This window comes from Anabrus simplex, chromosome 2 (assembly GCF_040414725.1).
Source record: "Anabrus simplex isolate iqAnaSimp1 chromosome 2, ASM4041472v1, whole genome shotgun sequence".
NCBI lineage: Eukaryota > Metazoa > Arthropoda > Insecta > Orthoptera > Tettigoniidae > Anabrus > Anabrus simplex.
Window position 1 is genome coordinate 641,431,525 of NC_090266.1, and position 23,897 is coordinate 641,455,421.

The 23,897-nt window shown below is 39.3% G+C and overlaps 1 protein-coding gene across 1 annotated transcript in view; it reads left to right on the top strand.

Annotated features, from left to right (window-relative positions):
- The window catches only part of Drp1 (dynamin related protein 1), a 430,863-nt gene that overhangs the window by 184,369 nt on the left and 222,597 nt on the right, over window positions 1-23,897 (top strand). The window contains exon 8 of the mRNA XM_067141108.1: window positions 14,786-14,936. Within this exon, the coding sequence (XP_066997209.1) occupies window positions 14,786-14,936 (151 nt within the window). The remainder of the gene's footprint in view (window positions 1-14,785; window positions 14,937-23,897) is intronic.

Here is a 23,897-nt window from a genome sequence, read left to right on the forward strand (position 1 = left end):
TGCTGAATCGGCCAAGCTATTTTTTAGGTCATTAAAGGCTTGTCGAAGGTTTTCTGTCCAATTAATTTTTCTGTGTAATTTTTCTTAGTCCCGTGGAGAAGGTTCAAAAGCTCTGCTTGTTTACTGGCTGAATTTGGCAGTGCTCTTCGATAAAAGTTAATGAGGCCAAGAAACCGGCGCAATTCTTTTACTGTTGTGGGTAGCGGATAGTCAACAATGGTTTGCACTCGCTCTGGTAGTGGTCTGATTCCTTCTGCAGATATCACATATCCCAGGAAAGGTACTTCTGTTGAACTGAAAATGCACTTGTTCAGATTGATTCTGATGTTGAACGTACTGAGTCGTTCGAAAAGCATTTGAAGATGCTTCTTGTGCTCTTCTTCATCTTGTGATGCCACTAGGATGTCATCTATATAACAGTACACGAAATCGAGGTCTCTGAGTATACTGTCGATATATGTTTGAAAAGTTTGAGCCGCATTACGGAGTCCAAACGGGGTGCGCAAAAATTCGAACAAACCAAATGGAGTTATCACTGCTGTCTTAGGTACATCGTCCGGATGTACAGGGATGTGATGATAAGCTCTGATCAGATCTATTTTTAAAATATTCGTTTTCCATGTAGTTGGCTGTTAAAATCTTGAAGGTTAGGAATAGGATACGTGTCAGGCTTGGTGATGTTGTTGAGAGCACGGTAGTCTCCGCAAGGTCTCCAGGATCCGTCTTTCTTGGGAACTAAGTGGAGGGGACTTGCCCAGGCGCTCTTTGATGGCTGGCAGATTTTCATATCGATCATTTGTTGGAACTCTGCTTTAGCTGCTTTGAGTTTATCTGGTGGTAGTCGTCGTGCCTTTGCTGCTACAGGATGTCCTTCTGTGACAATGGTATGATAAACAGAGGTATCTGGGATGTCGAAATGGACGTTTTCATGGAGCAAGTTGGGAAATTTCTTTAGAATGTCAGCATGTTTTTGATCTGGTGGCATTAGATAAACTGTTTCTATGCCCGAGACTTTAATCAATGTGCCAGGTGTCTCTGCTGATGTTAATGGGTCAATGAGTCGCCTGTTCTTTAGATCAACGATAAGGTTGTAATAGTGAATGAAGTCGGCTCCAATAATCGGTGATTGCACATCTGCAGTTACGAATTTCCATGTGAAATTGCGCCGTAAACCCAAACTGAGTACTAGTAGACGCTCTCCGTAAATGTTAATACCAGTGCCGTTTGCTGCATAAAGTTTACGATCTGTCTTTTTTGGGCGATCACTATCCGAAGGCGGAATCACAGAAATATCAGCTCCAGTATCGACCAGGAAACGACTTCCGCTACTTCTGTCTGTGAGAAATAGGCGGCGTGAAAAATGACTCCGATCACCTGCCGCCGCTAGTGTGGAGCGTTTTAGTTTGACTGCATGTTAGAATTCTGAGCGGAAGGTGGTTGATATGAGCATGGGCTTTGACATTTCTTTGCCCTGCTGCGATATTTCAAGTGGTACCAACATAGTGCTCCATTAGGATTAAAAGAGTGGGCTGATCGGGACCTGTCTCGTGACCTTCTTGGTGATGAACGAGATGATCGTGAGCTACTTCTTGAAGAACGTGACAACGTTTTCAATTCATTGATTTTCAGTGTTAATTCAGCGATCTGCATTTCTAGTCTTGAGATACGATCGTTACTGACATCATTTATTTTATCGACTGCAATGGTGGATGGTGCCTGCGCGGTTTGAGCACAAACATTTAATCCCGGTTGTGAAATTTCAACAATTTTGTCAGCCATAGTGGCTATGGTGTCCAGATTATCTTTACTCGTAGCTAATATAGAACGTGCGGTAACATGAAGCCGCTGCATAAATATGGTTTTCAAGAAATCGTCCTTGACTTGCGTACCGGCTAAAGTTCGCATCTCACGCAAGAGTTGAGTTGGCTTCTTATCACCTAATTCTAATTCTGTTAATAATTTCGTCACTTTCCTATTCTCTGACACTTCAAATTCCTGAATTAGTCGTGCTTTAAGCTCTGTGAACGGAGTGGTAGATAGTGGTCGAGATAAAAAGTCGGAAATTAATTCTACAATATCCGCTTCTAATGACGCAACAACATGATTAAATTTCGTGGTTTCGTTAGTGATACCCAACATAGTAAACTGTGTTTCAACTTGAAGAAACCATACCTTTATGTTTTTCTTCCAGATGGGTGGAATCTTCACTGAAATGCGTGCAATACCCGCTTCGTTCCATACTGTTGTTGGCGGTGGATTTGTTTCGTTGCTGGCATCGGTCATTTTCACACTTGACTAACCACAAAATGTGTTCCGCGCCGTATTTTAATATCACGTCGGGAGTCACCAATGTAGTTATTGATGATGATTATGTACTTGAATAAGAGAACAGGGGTGGTGTATTAATGTGTTTAATTAACACTCCAACTATCGTGGGGACGAAAGTAAAAACATGAATAATAATCAGAGAGAATAAAGATAATATTAGAAGCACAGAACATCAATATATAGAAGTCTTCGGAACATAAACAAAGTTCAAAGAGTTTATAAACATATATGAGTTTATACACATATATTAACACTCGAGGCCGCCACAAACTCTCTAGTTTTTGCTCTAAAAGTACATAAGCTCCATTCAAGCGTCCTGTATTAGATGCTGTTGTATCACAGCACATTATTTGTACCTTATCATCCAGGTTCCAATCATGAAGGGCATTTGACACTACTTTCGCTTGCTCCTTGCCGAAAGAGTTGTCTAACTTCGGCACAGCAAGAAGTTGTTCTTCCTCGTCATATGAAATAATAATTGGTAGGCGTTCTTCTTTAGAACTTCTTACGTCCAGAGCAGGTAACAATTTTCCATCCCAATGAACAGTAACTACTTCGGGCACGTTATTCTGAAAATCGGATTTTATGGATCTCGCTCTATCTTTTCTCATTTGTGTTCGAATAGAAGATTTGTTGATCAGGTAATTGTCAGAACTAAGATCAAGTGCTTCTACTTTCTTCTTCTTCTTCTTCTTTTCCTGCCGCTTTTCCCACACCTGTGGGGTCGCGGGTGCGAACTGCGTCACACATATGTGGATTTGGCCCTGTTTTACGGCCGGATGCCCTTCCTGACGCCAACCCTCTATGGAGGGATGTAAGCACTATTGCGTGTTTCTGTGGTGATTGGTAGTGTAGTATGTTGTCTGAATATGATGAGGAGAGTGTTGGGACGGACATATACACCCAGTCCCCGAGTCAGAAGAATTAATCAGAAGCGATTAAAATCCCCGGCCCGGCCGGGAATCGAACCCGGGACCCTCTGAACCGAAGGCCAGTACGCTGACCATTCAGCCAACGAGTCGGACAAGATCAAGTGCTTCTACTACAGACTGAATTTTATAAACAGAATGTTTGATGCTTAGTTGATAGGCTATTTGTCTAAAGTTGCAACTAATTTAGATGTGATAAAATCTTTTCTTCCTCTTCTTGTCAACATAGCTAAAGAACTTACAGATTGAGATGTAGATGGCAGAGATTCTTCCAGGCTTCCTTCAGAGCTTGTGGATTGTTCTTCTACGTCTTCATGTGTATCAAAAGTCTGTAAAGTTGCAGATTCCAGTGAGCTCGTGGAAGGCATTTGCTTAAGGGTCGTATTCATGAACGAGACTTTGACTTATAGACTTAGACTTAGAAGGCGGTAAGTCGCCATTTCCATTTCATGATCGCTACTTGGAGGTAAGTAAACTTCGATGGCGACTTCACTTCCAAGTCGCCGATGTTCCGTACTTAAGTAGACTCTGAGATCAGAAAAATAATAAAATGGCAGATATATTGCCGATGCAGTTAATTTTGTAGACGAAATTGAAGAGATCCACGAAATTATTCAGTACGTTGTGCCTAATCCTCGGCGTATTATAAGAGATGCACGAAACCCAGTTCAATTTTATACAGAAAATGAGTTCAGAAAACGATATAGATTCGATAAACGTACAGTATTAGATGTACTAACGATGTTTGAAGTCGAATTACAGAAACATAATAATCGAGGATCACTCATACCTCCAATGATACAGTTGCTAATTTCGTTAAGATTTTTTTTTTTTTTTTTTTTTTTTTTGCTATTTGCTTTACGTCACATCGATACAGATGTCTTATGGCGACGATGGGATAGGAAAGACCAAGGAATGGGTAGGAAGCTGCCGTGGCCTTAATAAAGGTGCAGCCCTCCAGCATTTGCCTGGTTTGAAAATGGGAAACCACGGGAAACAATCTTCAGGGCTGCCGACAGTGGGATTCGAACCTACTATGTCCCGGATGCAAGCTCACAGCCGCGCGCCCCTAACTGCACGGACAAATCGCCCAGTCGTTAAGATATTATGCTACAAGTAAGAGTAAAATTATTGTTACTATAGCGCACAGTTTTTGCACTTTCTACTCATCGTGTTATCTAGTTAGGTTAAGGGATGATCAGTACAGATTAATGCATTCTTATGGTAAATACAATAGCCTTTCACACACTTCCATGGTTTTCAGGTAAATTCCAAATTGATTCCGCTGCTTTACGAGGAGTAAGCCAGCCCTCAGTATGTAGAATAATCAGAAGAATATCGATCCTGACTGCCCGAAAGAGACCACAGTTTGTTTCGTTCCCAAATGAAGCTGAATGTCGAAATAATGCGCGACGTGTGTATGAAAGATCCCGTTTCCCTGGAGTGGTTGGAGCTATAGATTGCACCCATATACCAATAATAAGTCCAGGTGGCAACCATGCTGAGGTATTCCGTAATAGGAAAGGGATTTTTAGTTTCAAATGTCAGGGCATAGTCAACCACGAGATGAAGTTTATTGATTTCGACTTCAACTATAGGCTACTTTTCTTCTCTTTCACTAGTTCTAGTAACACCTCCCTTTCATAGTTGTTGAAGGCTGGCAATTTTTTTTCTTTCCATCCATCGTCGAGAAATAAAAATTAACTGTATTAACTGGATTGGATTGAGTTTAGAGTCTATAACGCGATCTATAACGCAGGAAACAGCTGAATTTCTTCTTCTTCTGCCTCTTTATTAAGAAAAAACATTGAGTGATGGGAGATGCTACAGTGCTCTTCCATTGTTTTCATTGCCAACTTCATATCTAATTCTTCACATCGTAACTTACTAAAGTCTACTTACGCCAGAGTCTACTTTGTAAAAGTTGCGTCTATGAAACAGACTTCCACGAAACTCAACTAAGTAAACTTACGTAAGTCGAAGTCAAAGTCTCGTTCATGAATACGACCCTTAGTCTCTTTTTATCTTCTGCGAGTTTTCTCAGCCTGGCCCTTTCTTCAATATCAGCCAACTTTTTGTCAACACCCGCGAGGCAAAAATACTTTCTTCGATTTTTTATTCCTTCAGGAGCATCAGCATGTGCTATATCGAATAAATTATCTAATTCAAGTTGAAGTTTCTCTTCGCGGCGCCTATGTAAATCCTGAATCTTCTTGTTATTTTTTTTTAGTTCTGTAGTTCTCGCCGGACCTGATAAAGATCCACTATTTTCTTAACACAATTAGGCACAGCTCTGGTAGGTATTCTAGCCTTTTCCCAGGATATATTGCACTCCCAAATGACAAGATTTGCACTTTCACTAACAGTCAACTTAACCTCACGTATGTTGAAAAATAGAACTGTGAGAACTTGACGATTAGATGGTAATTTTGCACCTGTTATTTGGTGATTTACTTCACCAACCAGGAAAATGCTTTTTTTATTGTTCCTTAGTTCCACTGACATCTTCGAAATACAAAACAATCCGTGATAGCTACCCGATAAGCGAAAACTAACTGACAATAAGAACAAGAGCGGGCCACTCTTGTGACGCAAGTTGTATGGACATGTTTGTGCGCGAGTCAGCACGAGTTGCACTGTTCCAAATAAGGGAAAAAATTGTTTTCGGGTGTTTTAGGCCCAAATGAATAAAACAATAACCTATGCATTGCAAAATTAAAACTTTGAAAAATAAGTGGCACCCTCATATATGTAAAATAACTTGTCCTGACTGACTGACTGACTGACTGACTGACTGACTGACTGACTGATTCATCATCGCCGAGCCAAAACTACTGGACATAAAGAAATGAAATTTTGGGGATACATTAACACTAACATGTAGGTGCTCGCTAAGGGAGGATTTTTGGATATTCAGTCGCTAAGGGGGTGAAAACGGGGGGTGAATTTTTAAAATGAGGATATCTATATCTCAAAAACTGAAAAGTTTACAGACGTAAAAAATTGGTATTTGGAATCTCCTTTAAAAATAAGGAAACACGTATATTTTTGCTTCCAGAAAATTCCATTAAGGGGGGTGAAAAAAGGAGAAAAGGGGTTGAACACCTTTTATGAGAATACTTATATCTCAGAAAATGAAGATATTACAGACCTGAGCATTTGTATTTGGGATCTTCTTTAAAAATAAGAAACATGTATTTTTTTGTAAAATACAATTCATGGGGGATGAAAAGGGAGGTGAATTTTTAAAGTGAATGTAATTATATCTCCAAACTTTAAAAGTTTACAGATGTAAAAATTGATATTTAAAATCTCCTTTAAAAATAAAGAAACACGTATTTCTTTGTTTTCGGAAAATCCCAATAGGAGGGATGAAAAAGGGTGAAAAATGGGTTGAATGCCTTTAATGAGGATACTAATATCTCAGAAACTGAAGATATTACAGACCTGAAAATTGGTATATGGGATCTCCTTTAAAAATAAAGAAACACGTACTTTTTGTTTTAGGAAAATCCAATTAATGGGGGTTAAACAGGAGTGACAATTGGGGTGAATTTTTAGAAAGACTATACCTACAGTATATCTCAGAAACGTGAAATGTCACAGACGTAAAAATTGGTATTTGGAATCCCCTGTAAACGTAAAGAAACATAGGTGATTTGTTTTTTGGAAACTCCACTAAAGTGGAACTAAAAAGGCGGTGAAATTTTAAGATGAGCTTTTCTACAGTGTATCTCAAACACGCAACATATTACAGAAGTGAAAAATGGTATTTTTATCTATTAAAAATAAAGAAACATTAATTTCTTGTTTTTCGGAAAAACACTTGGGTGTGACTGAAAATGGGGTTGAATTCTTTTAATTACTATACTGATATCTAAAAAACTGAAGATGTTACAGACGTAAAATTTGGTATTTGGAATGTCCTTTAAGAATAAAGAAATACGTATTTTTTGTTTCCGTAAATCCACTTAAGGGGGGGGGGGGCGGAATTGAAAAATTAGTTGAATTATTTGTATGAAGATACTATTATCTCAAAAACGAAAGATTTTGCAGACGTAAAAATTGATATTTGGGATCTGCTTTAAGAGTAAGGAAACACGTATTCTCGGAAAATCCAATGAAGGGGCGAGGTGAAAGAATTGAAATATTAATCAAACTTATTGTATGAGGATACTAAAATCTAATAAAACTAAAGTTGTTGTAACCATGAAAATTGGTATTTCGATCTCTTTCATAAAGAAAGAAAAAGGGTTTTGTGGGGGAAATTATCGTGGGGGGCGGGTGTGAAAAGGAGCTGATTTCCTGTTATGAGGACACATATCTCAAAAACTGAAGATGTTAGAGTCGTGATAATTGGTATTTTGAAGGTCCTTTACCATTAAAGAAACAAGTATTTTTGCCAGGAAATTCACTTGAGGGGGGGGGGGGCTGCAAGGAAGTGAAAAAGTTCATTCTTTTTATGGGGAAACTTATATCTCAAAACAGAATGCAACAGACGTGAAATTTGGTATTTGGAAAATCCCTTAAAAATAAAGAAATACGTATTTTTTGTTTTCGGAAATACACTTAAAAAGGGGGAGTTTGAAATAGAAAAATTAGTTGAATTATTTGTGTGAAGATACTAATATCTCAAAAACGAAATATTTTGCAGACGTGAAAATTGGCATTTGGAACATGCTTTAAAAGTAAAGAAACACGTATTCTCGGAAAATCCAATGAAGGGGGGGGGGAGTTAAATGAATTGAAGAATTAATTGAATTAATTGTATGAGGATACTTATATCTAATAAAAACTAAATTTTTTACAGATGTGAACATTGGTATTTGGAATCTCCTTTAAACATAAAGAAACACGCCATATATTTTTTGAGGGGGGGGGGGGAGGAGGGTATATCAAGTTAATGGCGGTGGGGTGAAAGAGGAGTCAAGACCAGTTGATTTTACTGTTCATAATGTACTGATTCAGATCATTAACCGATCATTTTTAATCAATCCTGGGTTCATTTTCAAGAGCCAACTGTTCCTTTGGAGAACTGAAAGTTAGATTACAGTAGATTCTCCTGGCATATAAATAAAAATTTAAACACATTTGAAATAAACGATAGGAATGATATTGACCGTGCAATTTTCCACTCTATAATAAGGTCAATAATGCACTGAAGTACCTACATCATTCTTTCGCCAGAAATCCCGCGCACTTGCCTACGCGTAACAATGATGCTGGTCACATTGTCAGCAATGATAATGGCAGCAGATGTAATTTACCGCCATGTAGCGGTCTTGACTCTTTCTGTGGGGTCCAGAACATCAACAATAATAATATATATATATTTTTTGCTTTACGTCGCTCCGACACAGGTAGGTCTTATGGCGACGACGGGACAGGAAAGGCCTAGGAATGGAAAGGAAGCTGCCGTGGCCTTAATTAAGGTACAGTCTCAGCATTTGCTTGGTGTGAAAATGGAAAACCACGGAAAACCATCTTCAGGGCTGCCGACAGTGGGGTTCAAACCCACTATCTCCCGGATGTGAGCTCACAGCTGCGCACCTCTAACCGCATGGTCAACTCGCCCGGTACAACAACAACAACAACAATAATAATAATAATAATAATAATAATAATAATAATAATAATAATAATAATAATAACAACCTAAATACAACTCGTGTCCGCCTCTGTGGTGTAGTGGTTAGCGTGATTAGCTGCCACCCCTGGAGGTCCGGGTTCGATTCCTGGCTCTGCCACGAAATTTGAAAAGTGGTACGGGGGCTGGAACGGGATCCACTCAGCCTCAGACGTTTAATAGCAGTGTCCGCTTCATTTCTATAAACATCATTAGAACCTGTACACAAAATCAGTCATGTGAATTAGGTAAACAGCATTTTACAAGGCATGGTATGCATATGAATAACAGGGGTAAATATTTCTTTGCGAGGGAACTGTGTGAAAGTATTAAAATGTACCATAGAACATAATTGCACTTCCGTACAAAGGTTCCATTTGTTTCAGAAAAATCAAGAGTTTGTATGGTGGCTGCATCTCAGAAACTCATCCAGCAAGTCATTATTAACTCCACTATACTTTGTAAATGTATAAATATTAGGATCTTTGTAGGTTGTTGTTCGGTTCCAGTCACTCCGTTTCCGTTTCTGTTGCATCGTCGTGCAAGCACACTTTGCAGGGCCTGGCACGTTGTCATTGTTCACGTCAGTTTCCTCCCCATCAAAACTATTATCACTTTCGTCAGGACTATCACAATATACTGTCTCACCACTAAAATCGCTGTCCTTGGACCCACTGTATAAAACTCTTTCTATATTTCTTATCTCAATTTTGTCGGTTCAACTACAACTTTTCAACATTGTTTCCGTTCCCGAATATTATTAAATAGTTTGTGACATTTAAATACATAAACAAATTACATATACAGTATTGAAGAACCAATTAACCTCAAATATTAATAAATAATTTAAATGTTGCAGTACCTTCCTCTTGTTCTTCAAGAAAGGGGACAAGACTCTGTGTAACAATTATCGAGGAATATCATTACTCTCTGTTGGAGGAAAAATTCTTGCTAGAGTATTGTCCAATCGTCTACTGCCGTTGACTGAAATATGTCTACCAGAAACTCTGTGTGGTATCAGGCCAAACAGAAGTACAATTGATATGATTTTCAGTGCAAGACAAATGCAGGAAAAGTCTAAAGAGCAAAACCAACCCTTGTACATGGGCTTTTATAGATCTTGTCAAGGCGTTTGATTCTGTTAAGCAAGAAGCTCTATGGAGAATTCTGGTTCTGATTGGATGTCCAAACAAATACATACAGATACTTAGACTACTGCACGATGGCATGTTTGCTACTCTTCATTCCAATGCAAGACCAGGAGACTCCTTCCGTTTTTCTACTGGAGTCATGCAAGGTGGTGTAATTGCTCCAACATTGTTCTCAGCACAGTATTTGTTGAAACTATACTACACCTTGTGGATGATAAACTGCCATCAGATGTAGAACTGATGGAAATCTGTTTAATATTAACTTTAATGTTAATTAACAATAATATTAATATTAAACAGACTGTGAGCTAAGATCAAGGTGTCCTCAGTGTCAGTTATAAAGCTTCAGTACGCAGATGACAATGTTATTTTAGCCAACACAGAGGAAGATCTGCAATCAATCCTAAATGCTTTTAATCAAGCATATGAAAGTATCGGACTGGAAATTAATATTAATAAGACTAATATCCTTTACCAGCTGGCACCAAATTCCAATAAGAGAACTCCAGCTATTATAATCAATGGCCAATCTCTCCAGAACATAAATCATTTTCCTTACCTTGGAAGCCACCTCGGCGTAAAGGAAATTAAAATTATCGACTCTTCTTTCAGAAAAAAGTTTTTAAGTCTGCCATAGCAAGCAATATAACTGGAAAATTAATGTTTTTACTATAAATCATACAAAATGTTATGGAAAAAGAATTATAGGTTTATTTCACATTATTTCCAAGTCAGCTCACAAGGCATTTAAATCTGACACTGGATGAAAGGCCTTGTATCTGCCAAGAAAACTACTGCTCATCTAGATGGCCTGATGGTCACATGGCCAGTGTAATGTGATTTTGACGTCAGATAGATTCAGTGTGTTAGATAGCTGAAATTATAATTTTAGTGACACTAACGTAGTTCCCAATAGACTTAGTGAAAATAGTTTAATGAAAAGGAAACAAGTAGGGCCTTCAGTGCATATTTGTAGTGACAGTCATGGCAGAGGACTTGCCATGAAAATTAAGCAGGAATGTACGTAGGTGGTTTGAAAAGTTCTCAGAATGTACTAGAATTAAGTATCTTACCTCGGTGGAACTGCTTTTATTTTTCAACATAGTCTCCCTGGAGACTAATGCATTTGGTCCAGTGATGTTCCAATGCCTTGATCCCATCTCGAAAATGAGATTCCTCCAGGCCTTCAAAATACCTCTCCAATTCGGCTGTCAGTTCTTCCCTTGTAGAAAATCTCCGTCCACCGAGGAAAATTTTCCGCTTGGGGAATAGATGAAAGTCTGCTAGTGCCAAATCAGGTGAAGAAGGTGGATGTGGCAACAATTCGTACCCCAGTTCATGAAGTTTTGCCATGGCAATAACACTTGCGTGCGGCGGAGCGTTGTCCTGATGAAAGATGACCTTTTCCTTGCCAAACCAGGCCTTGTTTCGCGTATCTTTTCCTGTAGTTGGTCTAGGATGTTTGCGTTTGCATAGTATTGCCCCGTAATTGTTTGGCCAGTAGGAAGATAATCTATCAGCAGAATGCATTTTGCATCCCAGGAAACTGAGGCCATGACATTTCCGGCCGAACGCACTGCCTTTGCTTTCTTTGGTCGTGGTGAATCAGCATGTTTCCACTGCTTTGACTGCTGTTTTGTCTCTGGGGTATAGTAGTGGACCCAAGTTTCATCTGTAGTCACAAACCGGCACAAAAAATCTTGTTGGTTGCACTGAAAATGGGCCAGACTTTGTTCGGACATTTCCAATCTGGTGCGTTTATTGTCCAATGTCAAGAGCCGCGGCACCCATCTTGCGGATAATTTTTTCATACCCGATTCTTCGGTTAAAATATAATATACCCGTTCAGAAGACATCCCTACAGCTTCAGCAATCTCCCGCACTTTCAGTCGACGATCCTCCATGACAATTTTATGCACTTTTGCGATAAATTCTGGGGTCGTAACACTTTTTGGCCGTCCACTACGCGGATCATCATCCAAGCTCTCCCGACCAAATTTAAACTCGCTGGTCCACTTGGCAACAGTTGAAAATGAAGGAGACGAGTCTCCCAGTGTGTTCTGAAAGTCGGCATGAATTTCCTTTGCTTTCATACCTTTCTTTACAAAGTATTTAATCACTGCTCGAATCTCAGTTTTTCCATTGTCACAAATCATTACGTGGGAACAACAACAAAGAGTCGTCACTACCACACTCCTGCAGCTAGAGCAGTGACGCGCCACGTGTTCACTCCCAAAGGATGTGTGATTATTGCGCTGGAACCTCGTTGCTCTAGCACTGACATCTAGTGGTGATTCCAAGAACTTTTCAAACCGTCCTCGTAGTATTGCAGCAATTCCAGGTAGTGTATATCATGGGACTATTAGTTCTGTGATAACGGCAAGTGTTAGCGAAAAATGTGAAAAGTGACTAAGCTGACTGAACATGATGGAAGCGTACCGGCAGAAAAACATCCAGTTTATAACCATTGCATCTTTATTGTAATTTTCATAATGGATTATATTTTGTTTGATTATTCATTATCCTGCTACCTGTGTCTAATCTTCAAAACCTTACTTTTATTTACCTTGTCTATTGGGTTCACTATTTAAGCACAAATACTGAATTCTCTGTGTCACTTCTCCTCATCTCATCACCACACATTGTAACTGCCTGCAAGCTGACCACATGCTACGTCATGTGCCTTGACACCACGTCACAGTAGCCGGAACTTCTCATAACTGGATCGGGGAGATATCTGACCACGATGTTTCAATGCCTACTTTAAGGATGGCTGCCTGATCTTGCTACTAAGTTATTAGTCCACCTGAACCGGCTACACTAATTTATTCAACCTTTTTAACCAACTGCCAGAGAACAACATGGTTTCCTCCATTGGAATCCAAATGCTTTCTTCGAGATCGTGGACCTTCATATCTAACCCAAATTCGAGATTTATTTATTAGTTACGAAGAACTGCAAGAAATTCAGTACTGTTACTTCAATTAGTTTACAGTTTCAGTCGACCCTGTAACTTAAAATGAACTAATTCTCTGGACAGTAATTTTCACTATTATCTTTAAGCTACTCCTTAAAGCCATCATGGCTGGATTAACAGTATCGAATTTTGTTTACCTAATTTGTGTTGCCTGCAATGACCACATTCCGACAATATTAGAGAGTTTCTCGCATATTTTTGCAGTGTCAGTTATTTTTGTTTAATCAATTTGTTTTTGGTGACATAAATTTCTAATTTATTGTTTGAAATTTGTTTTCATTCATTTAACTTGTCCTTTGGATGTATAACTTCTCTTCCCCCCCCCACACACACACTTTCTATTTTTTTTAACTGGTTGAACTGTATTAAAAATTTACACATATTATTGTTGATCAAATTTTTGCTGTTGTTAAAATGAAATAGTTGGAATGATTGGGTTTTCTTCCCACTGAATTCCATCACCTGTTATGCTTATACCTTTACCATCCCTAACCCATCTTCTAAATAATTTGTCCTTTCCTCGGACTCATTATTTCCAAACACGATATCTTCTTGCTAGGGGCTTTACGTCGCACCGACACAAACACGATATCAGACTGAGGTCAAGAAAGAATGGAATGTTAATAAAGACACTACAAATAAACTGTTGTTCCTCAACAAAGATGCCTGGGATGTGAGTTAGATTGGAGAATTGCCAAAGTTACAAGTCTACAATTCATTTTAGAATGCATATAAGAGATACCTGTGGGTTAGTATTTGAACTGCGTGCATTTGTACTAAGTACTGTAGCTCTGTGATCTGATCTCATCAGACAATGAATATGCAGTAACAACTTGGTGCAACGACAGCTCATCAGATGATATGATTGGGTTAATGCTTCTGGCCAGTTTATTTTTAGATTCAGTTCTGTTATCTCTCTACAAGCAAGAAGCTTTCCAGCTTTTGCTACAGTTGAGTTACCACCATCACCTCCTCACAGTAATAGTGTTCTAGTGAGTGGTACAGATATTTCTCAACAAAAAGGGCCAAGAGTGTTTGGATGGCTGGTCAAAATGTCTGCCATCAGTGCATCCAGGATTCAATGCGACAGTGGGTCAGTGCATGTATCAATTCTAACGGAGGGCATTTGGAATATTTCATGTAAGAAAGAGTTTCATGTGGTATGCTAATACTTTCTGTTCCTGTGTATCTCCCATTATTAATGTACTATATAAGAGTTGTAGAAAATGCGTTCTAACATGGGAATAAAGTGTTTCTCGACCCATGTCCATATAATATATTTTCTTCTTCTACGTATGAGGAATGTGTTCTGAAAGTTTGGCTGTACCATATAATGACACCCTGTATAAAGGTAGATAAACTTGTTAATGGAAGCATGGGGAAGTGTGCATTAGAATGAGGAAGCTGCTGTAATGTCCATGTAGGTGTGTGTTTCAGTTCGGATGGAGAAATTGGAAGAAAATATCCATATTTGATGTGGATCCTTTGAATGTTCAATGTCCAGAATGTTGGTTAATTCTTAACTTATACATAAGTTCTTTTGGGTATTAAACCTCCCTAGAATAGATAGTTTAAAAATGTTAGGTAGACCTTCAGTTCTCTCAAGATAGATAAAACATATTAACATAAACCCTAATTATTAATAACTTTTTAAACTTTTCAGGCTACCTCCATTTTCCTGAATGTGTCCATGTTACCTTTCAATACTTCAATGTATATATTTTTGTGCTTCCTGAAATATTCCTTACTATGGGATTCTTTGTTCTGTTTTAAGGTGTGGAGGGGCTCGCATTTGTTACATATTTCATGAAACGTTTGGGCGTACGCTAGATTCCATTCACCCTCTAGCAGGACTGACCAAAATGGACATTCTGACTGCAATTCGCAATGCTACAGGCCCAAGACCAGCACTGTTTGTTCCAGAGGTAAACCCAGTATATTGAAGTTCATCCATTCATGTGTTATTTTTTCCTCCAGCCTTCATTAGCACCGTACTGAATGCGTAGCTGAAAATAACACTTCATGGAATTTTCCAGTGTTTTGCATTAGATCAGAACATACTTGTTAATCTGGTAAAGGGGTATTAGTCATTTTTAATCAGAACAATGCATTCATTATCTGTACTGCTAGGATTGCACTGACCAGCTGCATTGTCCACTTGGTTTTGCTCTTGCCTCCTAACTTGGTAGTTGGTGGAGTAGAACTCCAGTGCAGTTCGTTGGCATTTAAGTGTCTTCAAATTCAGAAGATTGACATTAGTACATTGACTGATTCATAAAAGAACAAAATTCTGGTTTTCTGGTATCCCTTAAGACCAGTAATAATAGTAGATGGTAAAGCTAGCATTATTATTGTATGAAACACTATTGCAATATGCATGGCAGATCTTCAGCCAATTTAGGCTTGAGTGACACAGATGGTTACAACGCTGGCTTTCTTAGCCCAAGTTGGCAGGTTTGAGCCTGGCTCTAATACATCAGCCCTGTTTCTGTAGATTTACTGGCATGTAAAAGAACTCCTGTGGGACAATATTCCAGCACCTTCACATCTCCGAAAACCATAAAAGTAGTTAGTGCCGTGTAAAACCAATGATATTATTAAACTATTTATCTAGGTATTTTCTTTACTAGTATAATGCGCTCAATATAACAGGACACATTAAGCACAGTTGCCAGGTGTGACTGATCAAGGTAAGGAACAGAAATCTTGAAATATAAAGAAAACTATTTATTTGTATCCTGGTTATGAAAGCTTAGTGGTATGGCTGAAGATGTCATCATGCTGACCACATGGTACTCCTATATGGGCAGCAGTCACCTTGGGAAAAAAAAAGATTCTTAATGGGCTGTATGTATCATGGGAATTATTCAAATTTATTGACCGATATATACATTACATACATACATACATTATCATTATAGACTGTTATGTCTTTCAACGTTCAGTCTGCAAGCCTCTGTGAATTCACTAAACGGTGCCACAATACTCGATTTGCAACTAGTGTTGTGGCCTCATTTAGTTCTATACCTCATATCTTTAAATCGTTAGAAACTGAGTCTAACCATTGTCATCCTGGTCTACCTCTACTTCTCTTACCCTCCATAACAGATTCCATTAATTTCCTAGGTAACCTACCCTTCTCCATTCGCCTCACATGACCCCACCACCGAAGCCGGTTTATGCGTACAGCTTCATCCATCGAGTTCATTCCTAAATTGGCATTTATCTCCTCATCCAAGTACCCTCCTACAATTGTTCCCATCTGTTTGTTCCAGCAATCATTCTCGCTACTTTCATGTCTGTTACTTCTAACTACCTATCTGTGTCGGTGTGACGTAAAACAAGTAGCAAAAAAAAAAAAAGTTACTTTTAACTTATAAGATATCCTGAGTCCATCCAGCTTTTGCTCCCGTAAAGCAAAGTTGGTGTGAAAACAGGCCGATGTAAAGGATAGTTTCGTCTGGGAGCTAAATGCCTTCTTACAGATTACTGTTGATCACAACTGCGAGCTCACTGCATTAGCTTTACAACAACTTGATTCAATCTCACTTAATATATATTACCATCCTGGGAGAACACACAACCTAAATACTTGAAATTATCGACCTGTTCTAGCTTTGTATCACCAATCTGACATTCAATTCTGTTGAATTTCTTACCTATTGATATCAATTTAGTCTTCGAGAGGCTAATTTTCATACCATACTCATTGCACCTATTTTCAAGTTCCAAGATATTACACTGCAGGCTTTTGGCACAATCTGCCATTAAGACCAAGTCGTCAGCATAGGCCAGACTGCTTACTACATTTCCACATAACTGAATCCCTCCCTGCCATTTTATATCTTTCAGCAGATGATCCATGTAAACGACGAACAGCAAAGGTGAAAGGTTACAGCCTTGCCTAACCCCTGTAAGTACCCTGAACGAAGAACTCATTCTGCCATCAATTCTCACTGAAGCCCAATTGTCATCATAAATGCCTTTGATTGATTTTAATAATCCACCTTTAATTCCGTAGTCCCCCAGTATGGCGAACATCTTTTCCCTCGGTACCCTGTCATATGCCTTCTCTAGATCTACGAAACACAAACACAACTGCCTATTCCTCTCATAGCATTTTTCAATTACCTCGCGCATACTTGAAATCTGATCCTGACAGCCCCTCTGTGGTCTGAAACCACACTTGTTTTCATCCAACTTCCTCTGAACGAGAGAGGTGGAGGGAATATTTTGAACATCTTCTCAATGTAAAAGGAAATCATCCTGGTGGTGTTGTGAACAGCGAACCTCAAGGGGAGGAGGAAAATGATGTTGGTGAAATTATGCTTGAGGAAGTGGAAAGGATGGTAAATAAACTCCATTGTCATAAAGCAGCAGGAATAGATGAAATTAGACCTGAAATGGTGAAGTATAGTGGGAAGGCAGGGATGAAATGTCTTCATAGAGTAGTAAAATTAGCGTGGAGTGTTGGTAAGGTACCTTCAGATTGGGCAAAAGCAGTAATTGCCCCTATCTATAAGCAAGGGAACAGGAAGGATTGCAACAACTATCGAGGTATCTCACTGATTAGTATACCAGGCAAAGTATTCACTGGCATCTTGGAAGGGAGGGTGCGATCAGTCGTTGAAAGAAAGTTGGATGAAAACCAGTGTGGTTTCAGACCACAGAGAGGCTGTCAGGATCAGATTTTCAGTATGCGCCAGGTAATTGAAAAATGCTACGAGAGGAATAGGCAGTTGTGTTCATGTTTCGTAGATCTAGAGAAAGCATATGACAGGGTACCGAGGGAAAAGATGTTCGCCATACTGGGTGACTATGGAATTAAAGGCAGATTATTAAAAGCAATCAAAGGCATTTATGTTGACAATTGGGCTTCAGTGAGAATTGATGGCAGAATGAGTTCTTGGTTCAGGGTACTTACAGGGGTTAGACAAGGCTGTAATCTTTCACCTTTGCTGTTTGTAGTTTACATGGATCATCTGCTGAAAGGTATAAAATGGCAGGGAGGGATTCAATTAGGTGGAAATGTAGTAAGCAGTCTGGCCTATGCTGACGACTTGGTCTTAATGGCAGATTGTGCCGAAAGCCTACAGTCTAATATCGTGGAACTTGAAAATAGGTGCAATAAGTATGGTATGAAAATTAGCCTCTCGAAGACTAAATTGATGTCAGTAGGTAAGAAATTCAACAGAATTGAATGTCAGATTGGTGATACAAAGCTAGAACAGGTCGATAATTCCAAGTATTTAGGTTGTGTGTTCTCCCAGGATGGTAATATAGTAAGTGAGATTGAATCAAGGTGCCGTAAAGCTAATGCAGTGAGCTCGTAGCTGCGATCGACTATTCTGTAAGAAGGAAGTCAGCTCCCAGACGAAACTATCTTTACATCGGTCTGTTTTCAGACCAACTTTGCTTTATGGGAGCGAAAGCTGGGTGGACTCAGGATATCTTATTCATAAGTTAGAAGTAACAGACATGAAAGTAGCAAGAATGATTGCTGGTACAAACAGGTGGGAACAATGGCAGGAGGGCACTCGGAATGAAGAAATAAAGGCTAATTTAGGAATGAACTCGATGGATGAAGCTGTACGCATAAACCGGCTTCGGTGGTGGGGTCATGTGAAGCGAATGGAGGAGGATAGGTTACCTAGGAGAATAATGGACTCTGCTATGGAGGGTAAGAGAAGTAGAGGTAGACCAAGACGACGATGGTTAGACTCGGTTTCTAACGATTTAAAGATGAGAGGTATAGAACTAAATGAGGCCACAACACTAGTTGCAAATCGAGGATTGTGGCGACGTTTAGTAAATTCACAGAGGCTTGCAGGCTGAACGCTGAAAGGCATAACAGTCTATAATGATAATGTATGTATGTATGTATGTATGTATGTATGTATGTATGTATGTCCTCTGAACGACTGATCGCATCCTCCCTTCCAAGATGCCAGTGAATACTTTGCCTGGTATACTAATCAATGAGATACCTCTATAGTTGTTGCAATTTCCTTCTTGTTCCCTTGCTTATAAATAGGTGCAATTACTGCCTTTGTCCAGTCTGAAGGTACCTTACCAACACTCCATGCTAATCCTATTACTCTATGAAGCCATTTCATCCCTGCCTTCCCACTATATTTCACCATTTCAGGTCTAATTTCATCTATTCCTGCTGCTTTTTGACAGTGGAGTTTATTTACCATCCTTTCCACTTCCTAAAGCGTAATTTCACCAACATTATTTTCCTCCTCCCCATGAGCTTGGCTGTTCGCAACACCACCAGGAAGATTTCCTTTTACATTGAGAAGATGTACAAAATATTCCCTCCACCTCAACAGTGATTCCCTGGGATCTATTATGAGTTCACTTGAATTACTCAAAACACTCTTCATTTCCTTTTTCCCTCCCTTCCTAAGATTCTTTTTTGCTGTCCAGAAAGGTTTCCCTGCTAACTTGACCTAGCCTTTCCAGGTTATTACCAAAATCTTCCCACGACTTCTTTTTGGATTCAGCAACTATTTGTTTCACTCTGTTTCTTTCATCTATGTACAAATCACTGTCTGCCTCGGCCCTTGTTTGGAGCCATTTTTGAATAGCCTTCTTTTTACGTTTACAAGCTGCTCTCACTTCATCATTCCACCAAGATGTTCGCCTTTTCCCATCTTTACACACAGTTGCTCCTAGGCATTCCCTTGCTGTTTCTACTACAGCATCCCTGTAAGCCACCCATTCACTTTCTATATCCTGAACCTGCTTACTGTCCACTGTTCGAAACTTCTCACTAATCATATCCATGTACTTCTGTCTAATTTCCTCGTCCTGGAGATTTTCTGCCCTTATTTGTTTGCAAACAGATTTCACTTTCTCTACCCTAGGCCTAGAGATACTTGGTTCACTACAGATCAGATAGTGGTCTGTATCATCAAAAAATCCCCGGAAAACTCGTACATTCCTAACAGATTTCCGGAATTCGAAGTCTGTTAAGTTATAGTCTATTATGGACCTGGTACCTCTAGCCTCCCATGTGTAGCGGTGAATAGCCTTATGCTTGAAGAATGTATTCGTAACTGCTAAACCCATACTAGCACAGAAGTCCAGCAAACGCTTCCCATTCCCATTAGCTTCCATATCTTCCCCACATTTACCAATCACCCTTTCGTATCCTTCAGTTCTATTCCCAACTCTCGCAATGAAATCGCCCAGTAGCACTATTCTATCCTTGCTGTTGACCCTGACCACGATGTCACTCAATGCTTCATAAAACTTGTCAACTTCATCCTCATCTGCACCCTCACATGGTGAATACACGGAGACAATTCTCGTCCTAATTCCTCCAACTGCCAAATCTACCCACATCATTCACTCATTTATGTGCCTAAGAGAAACTATGTTGCGTGCAATGGTATTCCTGATTAGGAGCCCTACCCCAGACTCTGCCCTTCCCTTTCTAACATCCGTCAAGTACATTTTATAATCTCCTATCTCTTCCTCGTTATCTCCCCTTACCTGAATATCACTTACTCCTAGCACATCGAGATGCATTCTCTTTGCTGACTCGGCCAGTTCTAGTTTCTTTCTTCCATAAGCCCCATTAACCCTTTTGCTCTCAGGCTATTTTCACCAGTCAAGCCCAAAACACTCAGACCATTTTTCATGATTATGTATGTTAAAATTTAAAAAAAATTGCCATGTAAGGAAATTCCCAGATACAAAATTGAAAAAATCAGAATAGTACACTATTCAATATAGTTTTTGGAAAAAAAAATCCCAAAGCTATTCATGGCATATTTTACTACAAAAAAAATGAAAATTAGAAACTATATTACAAAAAATAAAAATCGGTTTTCAAATACTAAAAAAGTAATCTGTTCTTTAGTGATATTGTTGTTCAGTCATTCTGAGCATTTAATTCTGTATAACATGATTTAATTTTGCTTTTTGTATTCTTATTTAGTCATGAGTTATAGCAGCGTCCAGAGTCAGCATTGGTGTTTTGTAAAACATTCTCCTATCATCACCACCTGTAAAATCCGAATCACTCTTCTTCTTCTTCTTCTTTATCTACAGCTTTTCACACACTTGTGGGGTCCTGGATGCGAACTGTGTTGCTCATGTGGATTTGGCTCTGTTTTATGGCTGGATGCTCTTGCTGACGCCAACCCTATATGGAGGGATGTAATCACTATCGCGTGTTTCTGTGGTGGTTTTTAGTGTAGTGTCTTGTCTGAATATGAAGAGGAAAGTGTTGGGACAAACACAAACACCCAGTCACTGGGTCAGAAGAATTAATCAAAGGTGATTGAAATCCTCGATCTGGCCGCGAATCAAACCCGGGCCGTCTGAACTGAAGGCCCCAACGCTGACAGTTCAGCCAATGAGTCGGACTAAAATCTGAATCGCTATCGGCTATAAAGTCACTGTCATCGTCTAAAGCATCTAAATAATCCAAAACATCGGAATTATTTAGCCTAGAACTTGGACCAGCCATTTAAAAAAAATAGGCCTACTCATAGCACGGAAATCTAATAATACGAAATGTTAAACTAAACTTCACTTGAGATCACCGATAAATGTTGAATATAAACAAAATAGAATACACTAATATTAAAATGGAAACATTAAAACGAAGGAAAACACGTATTTTGAAGCTCAAAGGAGACTGTCCTCGCACGCAGCACATTTTAACTCGCCATGCGGTAAACATACGCGGTTCCAAACAGATGAGCTTAGTGTCTCCATCTCTCGAGAAAAGTGTAATCTAAATCCTAAAACTACTATTGCTGTCTTTTCTTGACATCTGGGAGTCCTTTAAGGTACTAATACATCCATCCGAACACAGAGCCGATAGATCGGCACGCTGAGTGTTTTAAGCAATACCACTCGAGCTGATAGATAGGCTTACTGAGCGTATAAGAGTTAATATTGATAGCTCCCCATCGAACTTCATTTAATTCGCCAAGTTGTTTCCAAGGAGTCCCTCGCCTGTCAAATGGGAGTGGGACTCCGTTACTCCCATAGGTTCGATGCTTGCTTAAAATGTTCTGAGCTCGGTAAATTCATGAACAGGATGCTACCCTACTTGCACATAGCCCAAGTGAGGATCTCTCCTCTTAACGGGTTATGGACCACCGGTGAACTGTATAGTCCTAGCTGCTTGAGCACAAGGAGGGCCATGACTCAGAATATGTCCGAGATGCCCACTCCCATTCCATAGCAACTGGTATCCCTACTCTCAGGACCACTTACTAGGCCACTCAGCCGTTGCCCATGGTTCACAAACTAGGACGTGACTACAGTAACCCACACCATGAACCATGACCGATATATATGTGTCCAAAAAACTGAAATGATATGACTTCTAATCAGTCCATCATTTTCTATATTCTGCATCCTATGTGAGGAAGAATGACTTGTATTTTTACCTCCTGAAGAATTCTGTCACCATCATCACACGGATTGAAATCGCGATAGTACCAAATGGTATTAGCAGTATGTGGAATTTACCTTACTTTATTATGAGGCCAAAAGATCAATTAAAAAGGAACTGGTTATTAATAAAACATCCATAGTCTTTTAGATTGTTTTATAAGTCCCTCTTTCGTTTGCTATTTACCTTTCATTGTGTAAAAATTGTAGTTCCATTAACTAGGCTATAACATATCGTATTTTAACATCATAGTAATAGAAACCACACAACAGGCAAGTGAGAAGGTAAGCTGCTAATAAGAATAGGGATAACAGATAGCCGCGTATTGACAGCAATTGGCACAATGACATTTAGTGTGACCCAGCAATCCAAGAGACGTTGTGACATTGCTGTTGCCAGTTTGAGCCGTCTGCATTCCAGTAGTCATTAAACTAGAAATGTGGAAGATCTGAGGAATAACTGTTTCCAGATAACATTGGCATGGCACGAGAGAGTAAAATATGCCATGCATTAACAAGACATTGCTCCCTGGTTTTGAGCTCCCTCACAATATTTGGTCTACCCCCAATAAGATATGAACAGACCACAGAGACTGTGCAGACTTCCACTGTAAATGAAACACAATCCCCATGCCTGAATGTGACTGCAGTGCCCCAAAATAGACCAGCCAACACAGAATTGAATGGGTGCTCGCAAAAACGGGCTAACCAACAAATATGGAGAAAATGAGTTATGTGCTGCCATAAATTGCGGAAGGTTCAAAGTATCTTCTGTGAGTTGGGCTAACATGAGGCAATCCTGTGTGATGAGATACAATGCTTTGAATTTTATGCCATTTTATTTAGGCCAATTTTGTTATTGCAAAATCGGGCTAACAGACTTTTACGGAGGAGGCCGTAAAGATGGCGTTGCTATATATATAGGTTAGCAAACCTTATCCCCATGTGATGTTTGGAACATGTATTAAATTATTGAACTGTATAATTAATTGATAAGATGTATATATTTAATCACTGGTTGGTGAATTAAATTATTTAAATTATTATGTATTTATATAGGGTTTTAATCATCCATTTCACATCATTTCATTTCTTTGTATCGAGGCTATAGCGTATTCTGAACGAACAACTTATTGTGTAAAGTATTTCAACATCATTCGTATTAATAGCGTTCGTATTAATAGCTTGCAGTAAATTTTCCAATAGCTGTAGTGTGGTGACCGGACTCAGCAGGCTAATTTCAGCCCATTACCAGGAAATGTATGTCATCAAGCTTACAAGAGACTGTACCCCTTCCATAATCTGAGGAGAAAGTTACAACCTTATTAACGCCTACTTTTCGAAGTTCGCTACCTGACGCTTCATTTCCGCGGGGAAGTTCAGCCTATGTGAATGGATGTAATAAAGCAACGTGACGGATTCATAGCAATGGACAGGAGAAGGGATGGTACATCAAATCTTAC